Here is a 20,093-nt window from a genome sequence, read left to right as displayed (position 1 = left end):
GCAAGTTCGAGACAACTGACTGTTCTTCACTTCTACAGTGGGAAGGCAAAGGGTGATGCGTGCATCAGTAACTTACTAACCATCATTCAGAAGCAGCAACCCTGTATTGCATGTTTGTGAATCTCTGGACATACATTAAAAATTTTAATTAAAAACTAAAATCAAACCTGGGAGTAGTGATGAATACTTAAAATCCTAGCACTTAGAAGACTGTACATTCAAGGCCAGCCTCAGCCATACAGGAATTACAGGCCAGACAGGGCTTCACAAGACATTGTCTCAAAGAAAAATAAAAATTGTAAGTAAACAGAATTCTATAGTAAAATGTTGTTTACATACATTAAAATCATAAACTCATAAAACAGCACCATTTATATTGGAAGAGATCACTTACACACAGAGGTTTCTATGACTTCAAAGCAGTGGTTTTTGAACCTTCCTGACACTGTGACCCTTTGATACAGTTCCTCATGTTGTGGTGATCCTCCACCATAAAATTATTTTCATTGCAACTTCATAAGTGTAATTTTGCTACTGTTATGAATCAGAATGTAAATATCTGTGCTTTCTGATGGTCTCTGGAGGGGGTCATGACCCACTGATTGAGAACCACTGCTTTAGAGCATTGATGCAGCATAATGGTGTCTAATAATGAGGGTGCTTTAACACAGAGTTAAAAAAGAGAATGAAGGACAAGATTGCAAAATTTTTAGAAAGATATATTAGAATATAGAATTAATTCAATTCCTTGTAACTGGCATTAAAATATATAAATACTATTGCCTGAACTACTGAAAAAATATTATACAATAATAAACATGTATACATGCACTACCCTTGTTTCGTTATTCTTTCCAAGAATGTGCCAGGCTGACACAGTATTCCTAATAAGGCTTATAGTGTTATGTTTTTGGTGGTCCCTACCCCTCCAACGATACTCTTCAAGATACAATCTAACTTGTGCATCTTATACATCTTTTAAATATTTCCATTCATAAAAGTATCTGAAGAAAATTGTTTTCAGACATTGTTCCATGACATCTAAGACTTAGCTCTGCATCGTGTCTTATGCAGGACTCGCTCTACTTGGTATGAACTTCCCAGAGATCAGAAAGATATATTTGGAACTCCCTGCCATGCCTAGAGTATTGGTATGTACACAGGGAGATCCCAATGAACATCAAATAGATTTGCAGTAGCAATTTGAAATCTATTTGAAGTTCTGATTGCAAGAGATGGATAGGTGGGATCCTAATAGGATGTTGAAAGATGAAGTGTTTTCTGCGTACAAATAAGTTAGGAAGTAGAAGGGAATGGAAGATACTTTCCTAACTGCTAACACAAAGGCACAGATCTCTTGTCCACTGAGGAGGATGCAGCTGTACATCAGCAGAAAGGGATTAAATCAGCTTTAGCTTGTTCGTTATCAAAACGTCCTTTTTTTTTTAATTTATTTTATTTTATTTTATTTTTTTGCCAGAGCTGAGGATCGAACCCAGGACCTTGTGCTTGCCAGGCAAGCACTCTACCACTGAGCTAAATCCCCAACCCCTAAAACTTCCTTCCTTATTTGGTGTCTTCTTGCCTAGGATACCCTTAAACTCGACAAATTCCAATCTCTTACAGTACGCTTTTCATTCCTGATTGTTCAAAGCAATAATCAACCATTCCTATTTTTTCCTGAACATTTAATGGATTTTGCCTTTTACTTCAAAATCAAAGAAACCTTACCCAGTTCAAAATTTGCATCTCTGTCTACAACAGCCCCCTCCCCGAACTTATAAGAACCATGTTTCTTTAGATTTAATACTGAAATACATCATTTGCTTATGGTTGCCCAATGCATATATTATTTCTTGAATTCCAAACCGCAGGACATTCACCATGTTGTCACAGAGGGAGAAATGCCCTCCACAGTGAAGCTGATTAAATGAGGCTGTATTTTCTCACTGAGACTCAGAGTCTCACTCAGCTGCACTGTGTAAATGATTTGAATGAGAACCAAAGGCTGGCTTTTGAAAAGGAACTTGAACTTTGTGTGACATCCAACACAAAGCTGTGTGTAGCTGACTTAGTTCCCCGGAAACTGAAGAAGGGCAGTGTGACAGCTCCTGTGAAGGTGACAGACGGGAACACAATATGAAGTGACCAAATCATAGGTTTGAAGTAATAAGACACAGTAGAGTATCGATTTCATATACTTCCTACTTTGGGGGTCTGGATCAGGGCAGACAAATATTTTTCTAACTTAGTTTTCCCTTTTGTGTGGTAAGAAAATGAGAACAGTCCCATTATCGACTACTTACTAACATCACTTGGTAGCTAAAATAGAATACAGATTACAGCTTAGAATCATAGGAGAGAAGAACGGAGGCATTCACTTTTACATCTGGGTAGTAGAAAAGTGAGCCTGAGGCCTGAAAGGTCATCAATAAATGTTTGCTAAATGAATGCACGAGGAAAAAGCAATGGACTACAGAGATATGTGCCAAGAAGGAAGATCTTCACAATGCAGCCTTTCAGGGGGCAGGAAATGGAACACAGGCAACCAGGGGGGACTGTGTCTTCTTTATGTTGGAGCTGGTACCAGGGGAGAGCTGCAGGAGGCAAGAGAGCTGTAACCTAGAAGTGCTGGGAGTCCAGCACTGCAGACAAGAGCAGCAAACATGATTTCAGAAGTAAGATCCACTACAGAAGTGTCTATCCAAATGCGTATTCAGCAACATGTCTGAATGCTTGAATTCTTATTAGCTGCAGCAAGGAGACAAGGCAGGGGAGAGAGACACATAGGATAGCATGGTAGGCTTCAGTGTTACACCCAGCAGAGACTAAATCCAAGCTCTACTATTCATTCTGGCACAAATATTGACAAAACATTAATCACTGAGACATCTAGAAGATGAAGATTTTAATTTTGAAAACTGAAGATTGTAGGCTGTTCGCTGTAGACCTATTTTGCAGATTGAATATATGGATGTATGAGGGGCAAAACATACTTCACATGCTCTGTGTTTTTTTTTCCTTTTTATTATTAATGTGCTGTATGGTGATGCATGTAAATACACATGCGCATGTGCCATGGCTCTCATATGTGGAGGTCAGAGGACAACCTAGGGGTTGGTTCTCTCCACTGCTGGCTCTGGAGACCAGGCTCACAAGGCCAGGTATGTACACTAAGTGCTTTCCCTAAGTCGACTGGCCTTCCTCGCAATGTCCTTTGTTGTTGTTGTTGTTGTTGCTATTTTTATTATTGTAATTAATGCTACTGTAGATTTTATGGTCATAAGGTTTGTATCCAATCATCTAAATATTTGTCTTAACTTTAGGTGAAACGCTTGTAATTTGCAAAGTAAGTGGCTTCTTTAATTTTCCATTTTCTTTATGTGTATTTTCCCCCTTTTGGCATTCTTATAAAAGCTGTCTCAACCCCATTCGATTTTGTTTTAGAAGCACAGAGGAAGAAAAAGCCTCATAGGCTAGCTAAGTTGCCTGTGTGCTGTCCTGGCTTAGAAACTCAGAAGTGAGGAAGAGCCAGAGCAGAACCAAGGAAAGACTCATGAGACAATTCCCCAATGGGAGGTTTCCGGCATAATTCTATACAAGAGACTACTCTACTGCATTCAAATGCATTTCGAGCATCTTCTCAAAGACAAGACTCCTTGGGGTTTACTTGTTTAAAAACAAAACCCAAGAGTTCTCTGTGGTATTGTGTTCCCAAAAATATTGTGCAGGCTAATAAACTTATCTGAGGACAGAGAACAGGACGGCCACAATATTAAACATGAGGATAGGCAGTGGTAGCACACGCCTTTAATCCTAGCATTCCAGAGGCAGAAATCCCTCTGGATCTCTGTAAGTTCAAGGCCACATTAGAAACACCCAGGCGTGGTGACACACGCCTTTAATCCCAGAAAGTGAGCCTTTAATGCCAGGGAGTTGGGGCAGAAAGTAGAAAGATTATATAAGTCGTGAAGACCAGAAATTAGAAGCATTTGGCTGGTTAAGCTTTTGGCTAGTTAAGCATTTGGCTGGTTAAGCTTTCAGGTTTTCAAGCAACAGTTCAGCTGAGATTCATTTGGATGAGGACTCAGACTTGCAGTCTAAGGAAACAAGACCAGCTGAGGAACTGGCGAGGTGAGGTGGATGTATGTGGCTTGTTCTGTCTCTCTGATCTTCCAGCATTCACTTCAATAACTGGTCTCAGGTTTAATTTTATTAATAAGAACTTTTAAGATTCCTGCTACAGTTCTTGGTTTATTAAATGTATACAGAATTAAGATAGGATAACTTCTGAATTGGACAGATCAATAAGAAAGTAATGTTAGATTTGTGAAGGACAAAATAATAGTGGTAACTTACCAATACATACCTTGGAATCAGCAAACAACAGGGTTTATTATTGCTAAGCAAATTTTTCAAAAAGCTCTAGTCTGGAGGAAAATGTGTTAAATTGTGAAGCAAAACCATTAAAATGGTTGTAGTTCCTTTTGAGTGTTCTTCACCCCCACGTTTTGATTCTGACAGAAACAGGCCTCCATCTTCCTCTGGTAGGCTAGCTTCCCAGTTTAAACTCCTCAGTACCGCGTCATTTTGATGAGATGTGCAACTTGCTTAGTTCTAAGGAGAGCAGACTGAGTGTAAGTGCCCTGTTGGGCAGGAGAAGGTTGTGTGAGCACAAAAGTTTCACTTCTAATTTTAGTCCCAACTTTTTATGCTGAGGACATTGTTTTCAAAGTGTAGCACAGTCTCAGTTTCACAACCCCAGGCAGAAAATAAATCCATTCAGGAGACATCGTCTGTGTCTGTAAAAAAAAAAGAAAAAAAGAAAAGGGGTAGGGGTGAGGGGGGGGAGGGGGGGGGAGCTGTGTCTGCAGAGCAAGTCTGGGGGATGTTTGACTAAAAGGGGAACCCAGGAGAATGTGGGACCTAGTCTCCTTTAGATTGCTACAAGAGCCACTCGATTCCAAGGGACCGCAAAAAGACATCCTTTTATTACTGGAGATGAGGAGCTCCAGAGGTGCTGAGGTATTCTAGGCAGGAAACTAGGTGGGGGTAAATGCTGCTGGAGTGGAACAAAGGCGTGGCAGGATCTCAGGAACGCCAAGTGAAGCCAAGGCTGCTCCCAGGGAGGGCTGTTGGAAAAACCCTGGTGTAAGGAGCCTTCACCCTGGAGACCGCCGGAGGCGCGGCCCCGCCCTCCGTGGCCCCGCCCTCCGTAGCCCCGCCCCAGCTAGCGTGGGCCAATGGGAGAGCTGGATGTTAGCGTGTGGGAGGCGCGGCTGGGTTGCTACAGCCAGAGCTGGGCGGTGGCGGCGGGCGCTGCCGGAGGATCCCGAGGCGGTGCGCCATGGAGGGGCTGGAAGGTGAGATGCCAGGGGATGCGGCCACGGGGCTCGAGCGGGTCGGGGCGACAGGGCCCGGGACTCCCGGGGCGAGTGCGGCCGGACGGCACTGCGCCGAGGTCCCTGCGCCCGCCGATGCCGGGGCCGGAGCGGTGGCCGCAGGCTGCCAGCGGCGCACGGTCCGCGGCTTCCCCGCGGGGTCGGAGCCCCTCGTCCTCTCTCCTGCAAGGCCTTCCCACCATTTTCTGGTCCTTCCCGACCCCAGAGTCTCCTTTGGGGAGTCAGCGTCTCCGGTCAGGTTTTATTATCTTTGCAAACTGTATTCTCGGTTAAGGTTCGCCACGTCCGGGTCGCCAGCCCCTGCTGGCCCCTCAGGACTCGCCCCGCCTCCTGCGAGCTCCAGACACACACCTTGGGCATTCCTGGGTAGCCTGCCTTCCATTTCCAGCGCGTCGGGGTCGGAAGGATGCCAGAGCATCTCCAAGGAAGTCTCCCTGGCCAGCTCTACACCGCGAACAATAGCTCCAGCTTGATGGTTTATTCACGAGGACTAACTAGGGAAGAGCCAGCTTTGGTTCCTTATCTTCCCTTTTTCCTGGTGGTGTAACCATGGCTTCAGATTTTGCTTTGTTCCCAATTCTTTCACTTTTTCTCCCTTTTCATCCATTTTAATACCGTCTGAGGACAACATTCGCTTAAAAACAAAGGTAGGGAAGAAAACAAACAAACAAAACCAACCTACCAGTGGTAGCAACAGCTTCTAGATTAAAAAAAGACAGTATACATTTATTATAAACAAGCTTTCAGTTTGGATCCTGGGGTTTTTTTTTTTGTTTTTGTTTTTGTTTTTTCTTAAAAAAAATTCCACCACTTAACGTACTTGGAATGAGCAGGGGCACTGAGCCCTTCATTTTCTTATATTATAAATAATTATTTCAGGACATGTTGTGAAGTGAAAAGTAGTAACTGATAACTTTTTTCCAGTGATTTAAGTGCATCAGAAAGAAATGCAATAATATGATTATGAATTTTATTTCATAGTTTTATTCTGCAGTGAAGCCCTCACCAAACACCTTGAAGGCAATAAAATAAAGAATTCCAGTTGACCACATAGGGGCCCAGCTACAGTTTACTATGACCTGTGAAGGTCTTGATGTACCATTCAACTTTACATGAAATGAGAAATTGTAAAGCCTTCCTTTCAGAAATCTTTTTGGGAGCCTCTGCAGGCAGCTTATTTTAATTATTTAAAACTAAACTGGTGTAGAGACTATATATAGAAAACAGGGTTGAAACATGGGCTCCAGAATTTTTATAATGTTATAGTGCATGAAGAGTGTTTTAGAACACTTCCCAGATCGATAATTAATGTGGAAGAAATAGTCACCCAATGTTTCACTTACTCATCCTGTGCATGCGAAGAATAAAAGTACCCAAAGCTCTACCCGTACTGAGAATCTTTACATTTTAAGCTGTGCTAATATTGCTGTTGCAGTCCAAGTCAGAAATTTTGAAAATATAATTGAAAACTATCATAATAATCAGTCGCACGTGCATATGTGTGTGTGTGTGTGTGTGTGTGTGTGTAGAATATATAGATCCTGGTGTAATATGGAATGAGCATGATTTATGAGTCTGGTTTATGTCAAACAGTACCAACTCTTTAATTCTCTGGGTTTTTTTTTTTTCTGTTTTGTTTTGTTTTGTTTTTTCCCCTAGCAAAATAGGATGTGTTTAATTGTAATGAATTAGGTTGAAACATAAGAAAATAATTCGTCATGTCTGGTAGAACAGCTGAATATTGGCAATTTCAAGCAGTTCAACCTACTAAAAGCTCAGCGTATTCTGTTGAGTGGAAAACTGTGTACTTTTGGCTTCAACCCCACCTCACCCCCACCTTCCTTAAAAAAATCAGTTCCTATTACATCACATTTTGCAGACTTCATTCATTAATTTATTCACCCACTTAGTAAGTTATTTGATAGCTTTCCTCTTCATTGGAATTTATAGGACAGTGTATTGTATAAAATGTTCAAGATTGTTTACTGTATCTTGGTCATTTAGCAAAAATAGTCTTTGACATTTGACTTACATTTCTAGTTGAAAGTAGTTACTGTTCTCTTGAAAAAGTTCTTTCAAAGCTATTTTTACCCTTTCAAAGTAAATGTTTGTTGCTTATAAATCATATACTATTTATGTTACTTTTGATTTGCTGTGACTTTTATGTCTCTGGAATTGTCAGAAAGTGAATTATTGAATTGCATATTGTATTTTAAACCAGTGTGGTTATAATTTTGTGTAGCCCATAGCAGAACTTTTACATGGCTTAAATAGTTAGAGAAAAGCCTTTGATCCCTTTTTGTGTGAAAGCCGTACCCTGGATGCACCTATGGAGCGTAAAAGTCTTAGAGCTGGGGACTTCTAATATCTTGCAACTTCTGTCAACCATAGATTGAGGTGATAAAGTCTGAGGCTCTACCCTTACAGACAGTATTGTTATTGCCTGCCTAAGATACGGCAATACCAATTCTGGCAGACCTTGGGCAGGCGTTCCTTTTCTGGACTGCTGCATTTATTTTCTTAGCATTGCTCTTCTGTATTGTCACACCTACCCAGTGGAAGTCTGCCCTCATGCTTTGTTAATGCTTATCTTGTGTTTTAACTTAGCATAAATGTGTACTGGTTTACTGAGTAATTATTCATCTTTGTTAGTAGCATTCATCTATTTGTCATTGCTGTGACTTTTGATTGATGATGAGTGGGAATTCAGGTATTTTAGTGGCCAGACAGTTCAAAGAAGCTTTTATCTAAACTTTTGTTTTCTTGTTGTCTTTTTTTTTTTCCTCTCTATGATTTTGGGATTTTTTTTTTTTTTAATTATTTTATTCTTGTATATGAGTGTTTGGCTTACATGTATGTTCGTGCACCATATCTATGCCTAGTGCTGACAGAGGTCAAAAGGAAGCATCAAATCCCCTGGAACTATAGCTACTGACAGTTGTGGCCCGGTATTGGGATTGGAGCCCAGTCCTTTGCAAGAGCAGCAAGTACTCTTTACCATTTGGCCATCTCTCTAATCCACAATTTGCGCATATTATTCAAATCAGAATCTCAGTTATCTCAGCTATAAAAGGCAAAGCTATTAAACATTAGACCTCACTGACTATATTAAATATTAAACATGCACAGAAAAACATTAGCTAAATGTCAAGTGCATTGAAGTACATATTTATTCAATGGATAAACACTAAGGAAGCATGTTAGATGCTTAAGAGTATTCAGATATAGCTAAAACATTGCATGCCGCCTCTCTTAGCCTACCAGGTGAGGCCCACATAACTGTGCCAAAGATAGACTGAAAAAAAAGCAGAGACCTCAAATGCATATATACGGTGAAGATTAAAACTGTGAGTTCAAGGCCAGCCTGGTCTACAGAGCGAGATCCAGGACAGGCACCAAAACAACACAGAGAAACCCTGTTTTGAAAAACAAACAAACAACTATGGCAAATATAGAGGAAAGTCAAAAGGAGGGTAAATTTGTAAGATAGTTCTGAGATTGGAAAATGAGCTACGACTTTTTGGTACAAGAGATAAAAAAAGATTCCTGACTTAATGACTTTGGCTTGAAATATGTTTGTGTAGTACTTGAGAGTATCAGATTTAAAATAAACAAACCTCACAGTTAACTTAGAAATTATTTACCTCAAAGTTTTAGTGGTTATCACTAGGAAGAGGGAGCCATTGCCTAGGCAAATCATACTTAATAAAGTGAGAAAAGACTACTTACAGAATCCCATGTTTTGGGGTTAGGTAGAATGGGAGATTGAATGGGCGGAGTTTTTAGAGAAGTTTTAAAACTTGCCAAAAAAAAAAAAAAAAAGGAACGTGGATAAGAAACAATATTTATGAAGAAACAAATGAGCTAGAAGAAGCTTATAGTATCTGAGAGTAGGTAGGAAATCTAGTACTAACTTGCCAAATCCTGCTTAGGTGGTGAAACCTGGGGAATTCAGGATTGTGAAGAAATACAGGCCTAAAAGAGTAAGAACATTAAAAGTCAAAAGATTTATGAACAGGACCCCGTTCTATGGAAAAGCCTAGTCAGTGAGGGTGCAAAAGAGGTAGTTAAACACGGCAGGTAGTAGATTGATGGTGAGTCGTTACCTCCCATTTCTTAGTCTTTGTTGCTATCAGTTTTCCCTGATCTTGTCTACTTCCCAAAGATGGCCTTGGCTGTCATCTTTCCCATATTCTTTTTTTCTTCTTTTTGTGGTTAATCCCCTGAAATTTTATTAGTTTCTATTCACTTTCTCCCTAGTATTTGAAGAGTAGGGTCTCTAAGATTAAGGTTTTTGTTTTTATTTTATTTCATTTTATTCTTTTGCCTTTAGCTGCATATGTCTTAGAACATTTTATCTAATGCAAGAAAATCATTTAGTATTTGTTGAATCAAGTAAGAGGCCTGCTTTAATTTAGTGGATAGGCTTAGAACGTGTGTCTGTAATCATGCAGGGAGTGAGTGAGAGGGAGACACTAACCAAAAATATTTGAGAATATACTACTCAGGACATTGGTCTTACGTAATTCTTGGGTGTAAAAGGATTACTGATGAAATGAGTGTAAGAAAATACCAGCATTCTACATCTATTTTTTCCTTAATTGAGGAAGTAAGAAAACTCATTTAACTTTGTTTAATATAACATTTCATAAATATTTGCCCATATCATAAGGAGACTGAGAATGATTTATGAAAAGGAGAATCAGGTTTCTGTTCAGACTGGGTAGAGAGGGAAGTAAGTCTAGGAAGGAACTTAGAGCAGTGTCTCTGTGTCTGCAACATCCCTTTTCAGCTCCTCAGTGGATGCCTCAGGAGCTGTGATTTTCCTATGTATGCACTTAACAAAGACAAAATGGAGCTTATATTTTAGAAATACTAAGAGACTGGCAATAAATTGAATAATTATACTCTAACTATGAAAATGTGGCTTTGAGAGAATATGTCAAGATAAAAGTTAGTTTCTTGGATTGTAGTTGACTAGGTCAATGAAACTGCAGTAAAAGAAACCCTGGATTAAGAAGTCAAAATTATTCTGAGATAAGATATTGATTGAGAGAGAGCTGGAAATTAGAGGAAGCTTGAGTGTTTTAAGAAAATTTTAATCTCTGAAATGATATTTATTAATCCAAAGTCAGACAGTGAGGTGGTATGGAGGGTAAAGGTCATGCACAGAATAACCTAAGTGTGTGTGTGTGTGCCTGTGTGTGTGTGTGTGTGTGTGTGTGCTTGCATGCATGTATGTGTGTGTGTGCGCCTGTGTGTGTGTGTGTGTGTGTGTGTGTGTGCATGTGTGTGTGCGCGAGTGTGTGTGTGCGTGCACATGCCTGTGTGTGTATGTGTGTGTGCACGTGCTGTGTGTGTGTGTGTGTGTGTGTGTGTGTGTGGAAGTCTAATGTGATTTGAAACGGGAAATTCTAAGACATTTCGGAGATAGTAGGTCTAAAAGGAGACCATCTGTAAAGGCTCTTGGGAAGAAAGTGATATAACAAATTCAAGAGTTCTGTTACATGCTAAAAGTTGGATTCACATGAGCTGGGGTCCTTTATAATTTATAAGACTACCTGTAAGCAAATTTGGTGTACAATAATGGATACCAGAATTGCTTCTGTTTTCCAAAATTTCTTTTGAAATTGTTTCTCCTATGAATTGTATACATTTTAGAGTATTACAACTATTTTGGATAGTATATTATTTCATCTCACCAATATTATGAACTAGTATTACATAAAAGTATAATTTCAAGCCTTATACAAGTTTTGAAGCTATTACATATTAGAACTCTTAACAGAATCACGTTTGTGCTAGATAAGTTTTACCAAAATTGGTTTTCTGAGTTTTAGAATACTAAAGTATTTTTAAATAAAATACTTTTCTTATATTTTGGCAATTTTATATGTGTGTACAATGTATTATGATCATAGCTACCCAGACTCTTCCTTCCTACTTTCCAGAGACACTTGCCAACACATCCCCATGTCTTCATACTTTTTCCTTATTTATCATTGTAATAACCATTGAGTCCAGGCTCAATGTATGTATATGCATATAATGTAGCTTCAGTGACTCTTAAGTGCAGTGTCTGTTTCTTCCCAGAGAAAAGCATTTCACAGCAGTCCTTCCCAGCTTTCACTTGTTGCATTCTTTTAGCACCCTCTCCGAGATGTCCTGAGTCCTGGTTAAGTCCTCAGCAGTCCCTTATTCTCAGCACTTTGGACTGCTTTTGAGTCTCGACGTAACTACTGCCCACTTGAGAAGAAGCCTCTCTAGCCAAGCTGAAGACAGTACTAATAATCTGTGGATATAAATGTAAATATTTAGAATACCATTTGACAATATAATCTGTTTAGTAAGACTACAGTCATAGGCTCCTTCTGGAGTCCACAGCCCTTGTTGCACCAGGGACTTTTGACCAGATTTACGGTACCAGTCATGAATCCATCCTGTTGATCAGGCTTGAAATCCAATTAAAAAGTAGTTGGTTTCCTCATATCCTTCATGCAACTGTTGCCAGGCAAGTTGGTATTATAACAGCCAAGTCTGGCACTGGAGAAGACTACATATATTTTGTCTCCCTGCGGCCTCCTGTGTGGTCTGAGTGAGAGCGACTGCCCTAGGCTTAGGGATTGGCAGTGTTAGGAGGTGAGGCCTTGTTGGAGAAGTGTGACACTGAGGGTTCAAGCCAGGCCCATTGTCATTGTCTCTTCCTGCTGCCTCCTGCCCCAGTTGTAGAAATCTCAGCTTTGTCCAGCACTATGTCTGCCTCTGTGCCACCATACTTCTTCCTACAATGATGATAATGAACTTAACTTTTGAATTTCCAACCTAGCCCTAATTAAATGTATTCCTTTGTAAGAGTTGCCATAGTCATAGTGTCTCACAACAGTTAAACCCTAAGACACCTCCATAGCACCCTTTTGCACTATTCAAAGCTTGCCACCAGGGAAGAAGTTTTCAGGTCAGTTCTAGCTTGATGTCTACATGTCTTGCAACCAAACGGTGTCCTGTCTTTAGCAGTAGGGTTTCACCATCTAGTAATAGTGGGCAATCAAGAGCAATGGCAATATCTTTTCATTTATTGGCCTGTAAGACCTCTATGACCAGTAACTAGTAAAGAAGTATCCTATATGTGGCACTGAAATTTTCATTTAATATTCCATGTCTTTTGGGGAATCATTGTCCATCCATGCAGGTACCTGTGGCACAATAAAGTCTTTATTGACTTGTTTCCAGCAATTGATTTGAGTGCTTTTTTTCCAACAGTGTTTGGTCTCTGCTACAATTTTCACCCCTTGAATGGCAACTCTGCCTTATTTTTATGTGCTTTAAGATTGCTAGATTTTGGCACTGAGGAGAACTTAGTGGAGATTGCATAACTCAGAAATGTGAGTGTTATGTAAGGTAAAGCATTTTATTGTGTGACATCCTAATTATAAATTTGAGGTAGATTCAATGCATATTATAGCTGACAGATGCTAAGCTGAGCCTATCCATATGATTAGCTACATAGTTATTTCTAGTTCAACTGATGAGGACCTCTAACAAGGAGAAGGAGTACATTTTCTTGGTATAGATCCTTTGACATTCTCAGCTCTGTCTGGACACTTGGAAGTGATTTCATCAGCATAGTACATCCTACCTGAGGTGTTTGTTTTCCATACGCATTGGCTTAGTCATTCTTATATCTGAGGAATTTAAAAAATACAAGAGACAGAAGTGTTTTGTTATCCATTCATATTTCCTACTAAGGTAGTTGTGATGTTTTGTTGTATATGTTGTAGATAAAAATGAGCCCCATGCATCATGTAACTTAATATCCTTATTTTATACCAGAGAGCTGCAACTTAAAGTTAAATAATATAAGACAGATTCCAGTTATTTTTCTACTGCACTGTACTACTATTACTGTTATACCTTTTAAATGATTTCATAGAACAAAATGTAGCTTTTGGTTTTTGAGACCTAATTTATTTATCATAACCACTTTGTGTAAGTTTTTAGTAGGTTTTGGTATCAATTGATATGCACATGTTGATAAATCAAAAGGAAATTAGAAATTTGTGTTTTTCTTACTTTGAAAAACTTTCCCCCTTTTATTGAGGTTATTACCTATGGTGCTTTAAATGAGGATGGCACCTCCATAGTCTCATATAATTTAATATTTGGTCCCTAGTTGGTTGAACTATTCAAGAAGGATTAGAAGGTGTGGCTTCTTTGTTGGAGGAGATATGTCACTAGAAGGAGGCTGTGAAGTTTTAAGGCCCATGTCATTCCCAGCTAGAGCTTTTTCTGCTTTGTGGTTGCTGTCTCAGCATGTAAGCTATCAGCTACTGCTCCAATGCCCTGACTACCTGCCCGCCACTATACTCTCTGCCATAATTGTCATAGACTTGCTCTCTGAAACTGTAAGCCCCCAATAAACTCTTTCTTCTGTAAGGTGCCATGGTCATAATGTCTTCACAGCAATAGAGAAATAACTGAGAAGTTGGTACCAGGAAGTGGGCTATTACTCTGACAGGCCTGGCCATATTGTTTGAAGGCCTATGGAAGACTTTGGGACCTTGAACCAAGAAAACGATGGAATGCTATAAGGTGGGGTCTCATGGGCCATCCTAGTAGGAGTTTTGAAGACTGTAGTGCTGAGAGCAGTGTGGACTATGGAGGGGGCTCAGGAGGTTTCAAAGAACTGAGGTAGAGAACTTTCTTATGATAGTTTAGCCAAGAATGTGGCTGCTGCTTTTTCCATTTGTCCTAAGAATCTGCTCCTGAATTGAAGACTTTTGGACTAATTTTATTGGAGAGGAGATACCAAGACAGCCTAATATTGACTCTGTCACGTGGAATTATATATGTGTATACAGTGCCCTTGTATGTTGGAAGTATGTGGTTTGCTTTTTCCTTTTAGATAGGGGGTTACCATTAAAAGATTATCTTAGTCTCAGAAGAGACTGGACTTTTAAATTGTGCTGAGACTGAAGGACTGGGGAGTTTTGAAGTTGAACGAAATGCATTTTGATATGGCCATAAGCCTCTGGAGGTTAGGGAATGGAAGGTGGCAGTTTGAATGAGACTGGCCTCTATGGCTCATGTGTTTCAATACTTGGTCCCCAGTTGGAACTGTTTGGGAACGATGTGGTCTGCTTGTAGGAGGAGGCACATTTCACTGCGGGCTGGCTTTGACTTTTCAAAGTCCATGCCATTCCCAGTTAGCTTGTGTGCTCACTCGTTCCCTCCCTCTCTCCTTCTCTCCCTCTCTCCTTCTCTCCCTTCTCCTCCCTCTCTCCCTCCTTCCCCCCTTCTCTGCCTTGTGGTTGTGTAAAGATGATCATTCTCACCTACTGCCCCAGCACCATGCCTGCTTACCTGCCTGCTCCCATGCTCCCAGCCATGATAGTAATGGACTGCAACCATAAGCCCCCAATAACTCTTTGTTTGTAAATTGTCTTGGCCATGGTATATTTACAGCAATAGAAAATTAACTGAGACATTACCTTTCCCCTCCTCTCTGAAACGGGGTCTTGCCAAGAAAGCCAAACTGGCCTTAAAAGCCCTGATCTTCACATCATAGCCTCTCTAGGGTGCCAGGATTGTAGGAGTGTATCACACAGCCTAAGATTATTTCTGCTGTATATATCCCTTTTTATGTTTTCTTCAGGTCAGTGATTTTTCCTTAAAGACATTTTTAACGTGTTTGATAACTTGAGAGAATTAATTCCCAAAATTAGATTTTATCGTATGGTAAACCAATGGCAGCCATTAAGTTTTAAGTTTTTTTATTGAAAACATGAGACATGATTTTATTCTTGCTGGAGTGAATAGAGAAATAAATAAGTGGATAGTGCTGGTTTTATGAGAGCAATGATTCTGTTTTTCACCATTGTGCTCCAGTATGTGTCTGGTAAACAGTAGATACTCAAATAGCCATTCAGATCATATCAGTGAATTGAATTCATCATTTTTTTCTGAATAGTTAACTGGTAAAGGAATGTGCATATGCTTTTGTGTGTGTGTGTGTGTGTGTGTGTGTGTGTGTGTGTGTGTGTGTGTGTTGTGTGTGTGTAGTGTGATTAAACCTGACTTTGGGCATGCTAAGCACCTACCACTAAGCCATACCTGCTGCCTCAGAAATTATCATTAGGTTTTGCTTTGAAATGGACCTAATAAGTGGACAACTAAAGAAAGATACTTTTACGCAAGTGGACTATGTGCATTTTTTTTAGCATTTATAGTTTAATTTTTAAATCATTGCTTCATATTTAAAAGAATATATGAAAACTCAGGATGCTTAAAAGATTATTAAGTATGTTCTGTTACTTTGACTTATTAATTTAAAGACATTCTTATCTTAATGAACTTAATGAGGTTTTATATGGAAACTACTTCAGCTTTCATAGTTCAGTCGGTGAGGTTCCTCTTAAGTAAGTTATTTTAATGCCAGTATCCGGGGAGGAAAACATCAGGTGAATCTTAGATTTGCTTTTCTAATGTCCAGCTTACTACTGTCCAGACATCTCACCTCCACCTGAGATTCCAGATAGTCACTGCTCACCTGAACTAGGGCAGTAGGGTACTAGGCAACTCAAGAACAAGAGCTCTTCTGTGACTGCGCTTGCGTTCCTTCTGACTGCTCTACTTTGGATCACTCTATTGTTTTTCTGTGGACTCACCTAATGACTGAAGGACCTATTTTATGGAGTCAAATTGTGTGGTTTTTTTTCAGTTTGTTACTTTAAGCAGACCATTTTGTTCTAATTTCTCTTTATATAAATAAAGATCTTTCATAATCAGTGAAATTTCAACAGGAAGATATGTGGGTAATTTTATAGATCAGCTGCATAGTGTCCCCAAAAACATAGTTTCATTTTCTTTTGAATCATTTCAGCAATAAACTTTGTATGATGGTACATGGTTGTTTTTTTTTTTTTTTTTTTTTTTGTGGAGCTGAGGATCGATCCCTGGGCCTTACGCTTACTAGGCAAACACTCTACCACTGAGCTAAATCCCCAGTCCCATGGTAGTACTATTATACTTTCATAGTATACAGATTGTAGCTAGCTATTTATCATTTTAATTAACTGGGACCAGTTTCAGTATAACAGTCTAATGGGTGATTATAATGTAAGTATTATATGTATGTATGAAAATGAATAATTTACAGGATACATGCAGTTTACATAACTAGATGATCTCCTTATTATTGATTAATTTTTTCCCAGTCCGGTCACAGTATAACTTGATGATCTTAACTTTGGGAATTTATATTTTGTGTTATCTGTTGATAATAAAACAAGATTCCTTTGATTCTAGGCTCCCATATAAGCTCAGGATGATTAACTTACTCATAAATGATAGTTCTTCATGCCTTAAAGAGCTGCTATTAAGTTAGATCTGATTCTGAATTCTTTGTATTTACAGTAGACATAAGTAAAAGAAAACTATGTTTCCAACAATATCAATTTGATTATCCTTGGATTATGATTGTTTTGTGTGTACTGTTGTATTTTAGGTCACTGATAACTCTAAGCCTTAGGCCATTTTATTGATAATTTTGCCCATTTTGAAGTGCAACTTTTAAATAAGGCTCCCAACTCACCTCTGAGACCTAAGAGAAACATTAAAAGTTAAAATTTTGCAGTTTGAGTTGTGAAAAATTTTTGATTGGATTATTTTATGTTTTAGAAAATGGAGGTGTTGTCCAGGTTGGAGAACTGTTGCCCTGCAAGATTTGTGGAAGAACATTCTTTCCGTTGGCACTGGTGAGTAGGTGGAGTCTAGCCTGTGTCTATTGGAGCCTAGTAGATTTGTGAGATTGGTTCATGCTTAAGGACAGTTGTGCGAAAGTTATGGAGGATTCAGAGGATAATCTTTGAAGATTAGTTTCCTCTGAAAATGGCTGAACTTCTGAGCTCTGCTTTTATACATTAAATCTTCCAGCTTTGTAGGAATAGTAGGAATATGAGACAGAAACACAAAACACAAATTTAAGGGCAAAATAACTCATGAATATAAATGAGAATGTATTAACAAAATATTATAATCTCTAGAATTTGCTTTAAAAGTACTGCATGAACAGGATTATTTGCTAAAATGTGAGGAATTGTTAAGCAGTATGATGAATAAATACGATCACTCTATTTTCTTCCTGTATTTGAAATCATCCAAAGCAAAGCTTTTTTTGTTTTAACAATATAAAAATCCAGCTAAAAATGTGTTAATTTCATCTGCTTATCATATAGAAATTGAATAGAAACATGTTTAATTAATATTGATAAAATTATTCAGGTATATGTAGAGTAATAATTATGTCTTTGTATCTTCTTTAATCTCAAATAAAATGTGCCTTTATTAGTAATTTAATATTAATGTTTTTAAAATATCAGTCTACTAATTGGAGTTCTGGCAGAGTCTACTGTGGATCTTGCAGGCTACTTGTCTTAAGGATAAGGAGGAATTAATGCTTGAAAATGTTCCAATTACAGATACCTTCTCAATGATGGCTTTTTTGTAATTATTTAGAAATACTATCTGTACATTCAGCAATTTCTTCACAAAGTATTTTCAAAATATGCAACTTAGTTTCTACAGAAGAAAACAAAAAACATTCCTCCTGATTTAAGGCCAGCCTGAGCTCTAGTGTAAGACCCTGTGTCAAGAGAGGAAGAAAAAGAAAGATAGTTTAAAAATTCACTCTAGGTGACGAAGAGATGATCCAACGACTGAGAGCGCTTGGTGCCCTTGCAAAGGACCCAGGTCCTGCTTCCTGGACCTGTGTTGATAGTGTCTTACAACCCTCTGTAACTCCATTTCCAGGGGACCCTACAACCTCTTCTGACCTCTGTAGACACCAGACGTGCATGTGGTACACATACATATTTAAAAGTACATGCTCATACACATACAAGTACATCTTCAAACCTTTTATTTAAGAGCATTTGTAGTCCAGTGTTGATTGAAATAAAACTAAAAACAAATACAAATAGACGGTGGGTTCATGATTGGCTTCAGTACTAAATGGGCCAATTCTTTTCTTTTTTCCTCAGACATCCCAGTGCCCGTTTCATGAGCACTTACTGAAATGCGAAAGGAACAAAGGGGCATTCAGTACACTGACATCAGTCGACAAACGTTCTATAGTGGAGGGAGACTCTTGTTTTTCTAGAGAACCGGTTATTTGGAGATTAGCTGAGATAAGTTTAACTGTGTGTGCTTAAAATGAACAAATGAGTTAGCATTTATTAACAAAATTTAGATACAGATGATTACATACTACAAGAAAAGTCTTAGAGGAAGAAAGCAAGCTTGAGTTCTAGATGGAGGAAAAAGTTTTGAGTTCTAGGAGAAAATGGATAATTGTCTGGGAAGGACACAAATTTGACCACTCTGCTCATTATTTTGGGTTAGTGTTGTATTCATCTTTTTTTTATGTTACCATATGTAATCCAACTACCAGTGGGGTAACTTTTGTAATCCCAAGACTGAATCATTCTCCCCTCACATGGTTTTTCTCGTGTTTATGTTTTGTATTTATTAAGGACTTTCCACTGAAGTATCTTTGAATTGTTTCATTATTGCTTATTCTTAGCAACAGTGAAAACTGGAACATTAAGTGACTTCTGATGAAATTTTAGGAGAGCATTTCTTTATAGTTTCCTGAAAGGTAGGTAGGGTATGTGTGTGTGTGTGTGTGTGTGTGTGTGTGTGTGTGTGTGTGTGTGTGTGTGTGTGTGTGTAAGCTTAATTAAGGAAAGATAGAACTTTTCCCTCTGGGTTTTTTTAATGTGGTATATAAGCTGGACTGAATTTTTAGTTTTCCATCTTCTCTTCTGTAGAAAAGAAAATATTATGCTGCATTTCTTCATTTTAACAGAAAAAGCATGGACCCATTTGCCAGAAAACTGCCACTAAAAAAAGGAAGACTTTTGATTCCAGCAGGCAAAGAGCTGAAGGCACTGACATCCCCACAGTCAAACCTCTTAAACCCAGGGTAACTATAAGCTTCGGAACACTAGAAATGTTGTTATTACACTTACTGGAAAAATCAAATGAGTAATGAATGGTATTCTGGATAGAGTAAACATAATTCCATGTTGTGTGTTTAGAATAAATATCAGAAACCTAAATCTTATTTTAATGAAAAACATGAATGAATAAAAATGTCATTGATCGGAAGTGTAAAACTATATGGAAAACTACACAGGTATAGAACTTCATTATGAGCTAGTTTGAAACCAGACAAGTATTTGACTGGCTTCCTTAAACTAGCTATGTAATGCTTTCATTGTGAGTTAATTTACATAACAGATTAAATTTAATAAAGTGGTTTTTTTTTTTTTTTTTAAGCTAAATTGGGACTGGAGAGATAACTTAGCAATTAAGAGTACTTGGTTGTCTTCCGGAGGAACCACAGGTTCAGTTCCCAGCACCTGTGTCCAGTAGCTCATCTTCTTAGAAAAAAGTTATTTGAACCTAAGCTAATCAAATGTTTATTTTTGTTCAGCTGTCTGTGAATATTTGCAGGGAAGATGTGAGACTTGACTAGGAAGCGTAAACCAGTATGTACAGTTGTACAGTGTTGATAGAGGTAGTGTCTTACGGGGTTATTGTGGACATTATGTAAGATTGTAATATTCAGATGTTACTTTGCGTTTAGAAAATTTTTATTTAAGCACTCTAACAATAAAAGCAAAGTGAAAA

The 20,093-nt window shown here is 38.6% G+C and overlaps 1 protein-coding gene across 2 annotated transcripts in view; it reads left to right on the top strand.

The window, feature by feature from the left end:
• Positions 1–5,260: 5,260 nt before the first annotated feature.
• Zc2hc1a (zinc finger C2HC-type containing 1A) overlaps positions 5,261–20,093 on the top strand; it is a 42,841-nt gene continuing 28,008 nt past the window's right edge. For both annotated transcript variants that reach the window (XM_036178485.1, XM_036178486.1), the window contains exons 1-3: positions 5,261–5,363; positions 17,079–17,155; positions 19,267–19,383. In XM_036178485.1, the coding sequence (XP_036034378.1) occupies positions 5,348–5,363; positions 17,079–17,155; positions 19,267–19,383 (210 nt within the window). In that variant the 5' untranslated portion in view covers positions 5,261–5,347. The remainder of the gene's footprint in view (positions 5,364–17,078; positions 17,156–19,266; positions 19,384–20,093) is intronic.

This window comes from Onychomys torridus, chromosome 2, assembly GCF_903995425.1.
Source record: "Onychomys torridus chromosome 2, mOncTor1.1, whole genome shotgun sequence".
In the NCBI taxonomy this organism is placed as follows: domain Eukaryota; kingdom Metazoa; phylum Chordata; class Mammalia; order Rodentia; family Cricetidae; genus Onychomys; species Onychomys torridus.
Note: the sequence above shows the minus strand (reverse complement) of the source record. Positions and strands in the feature narration are given on the sequence as shown.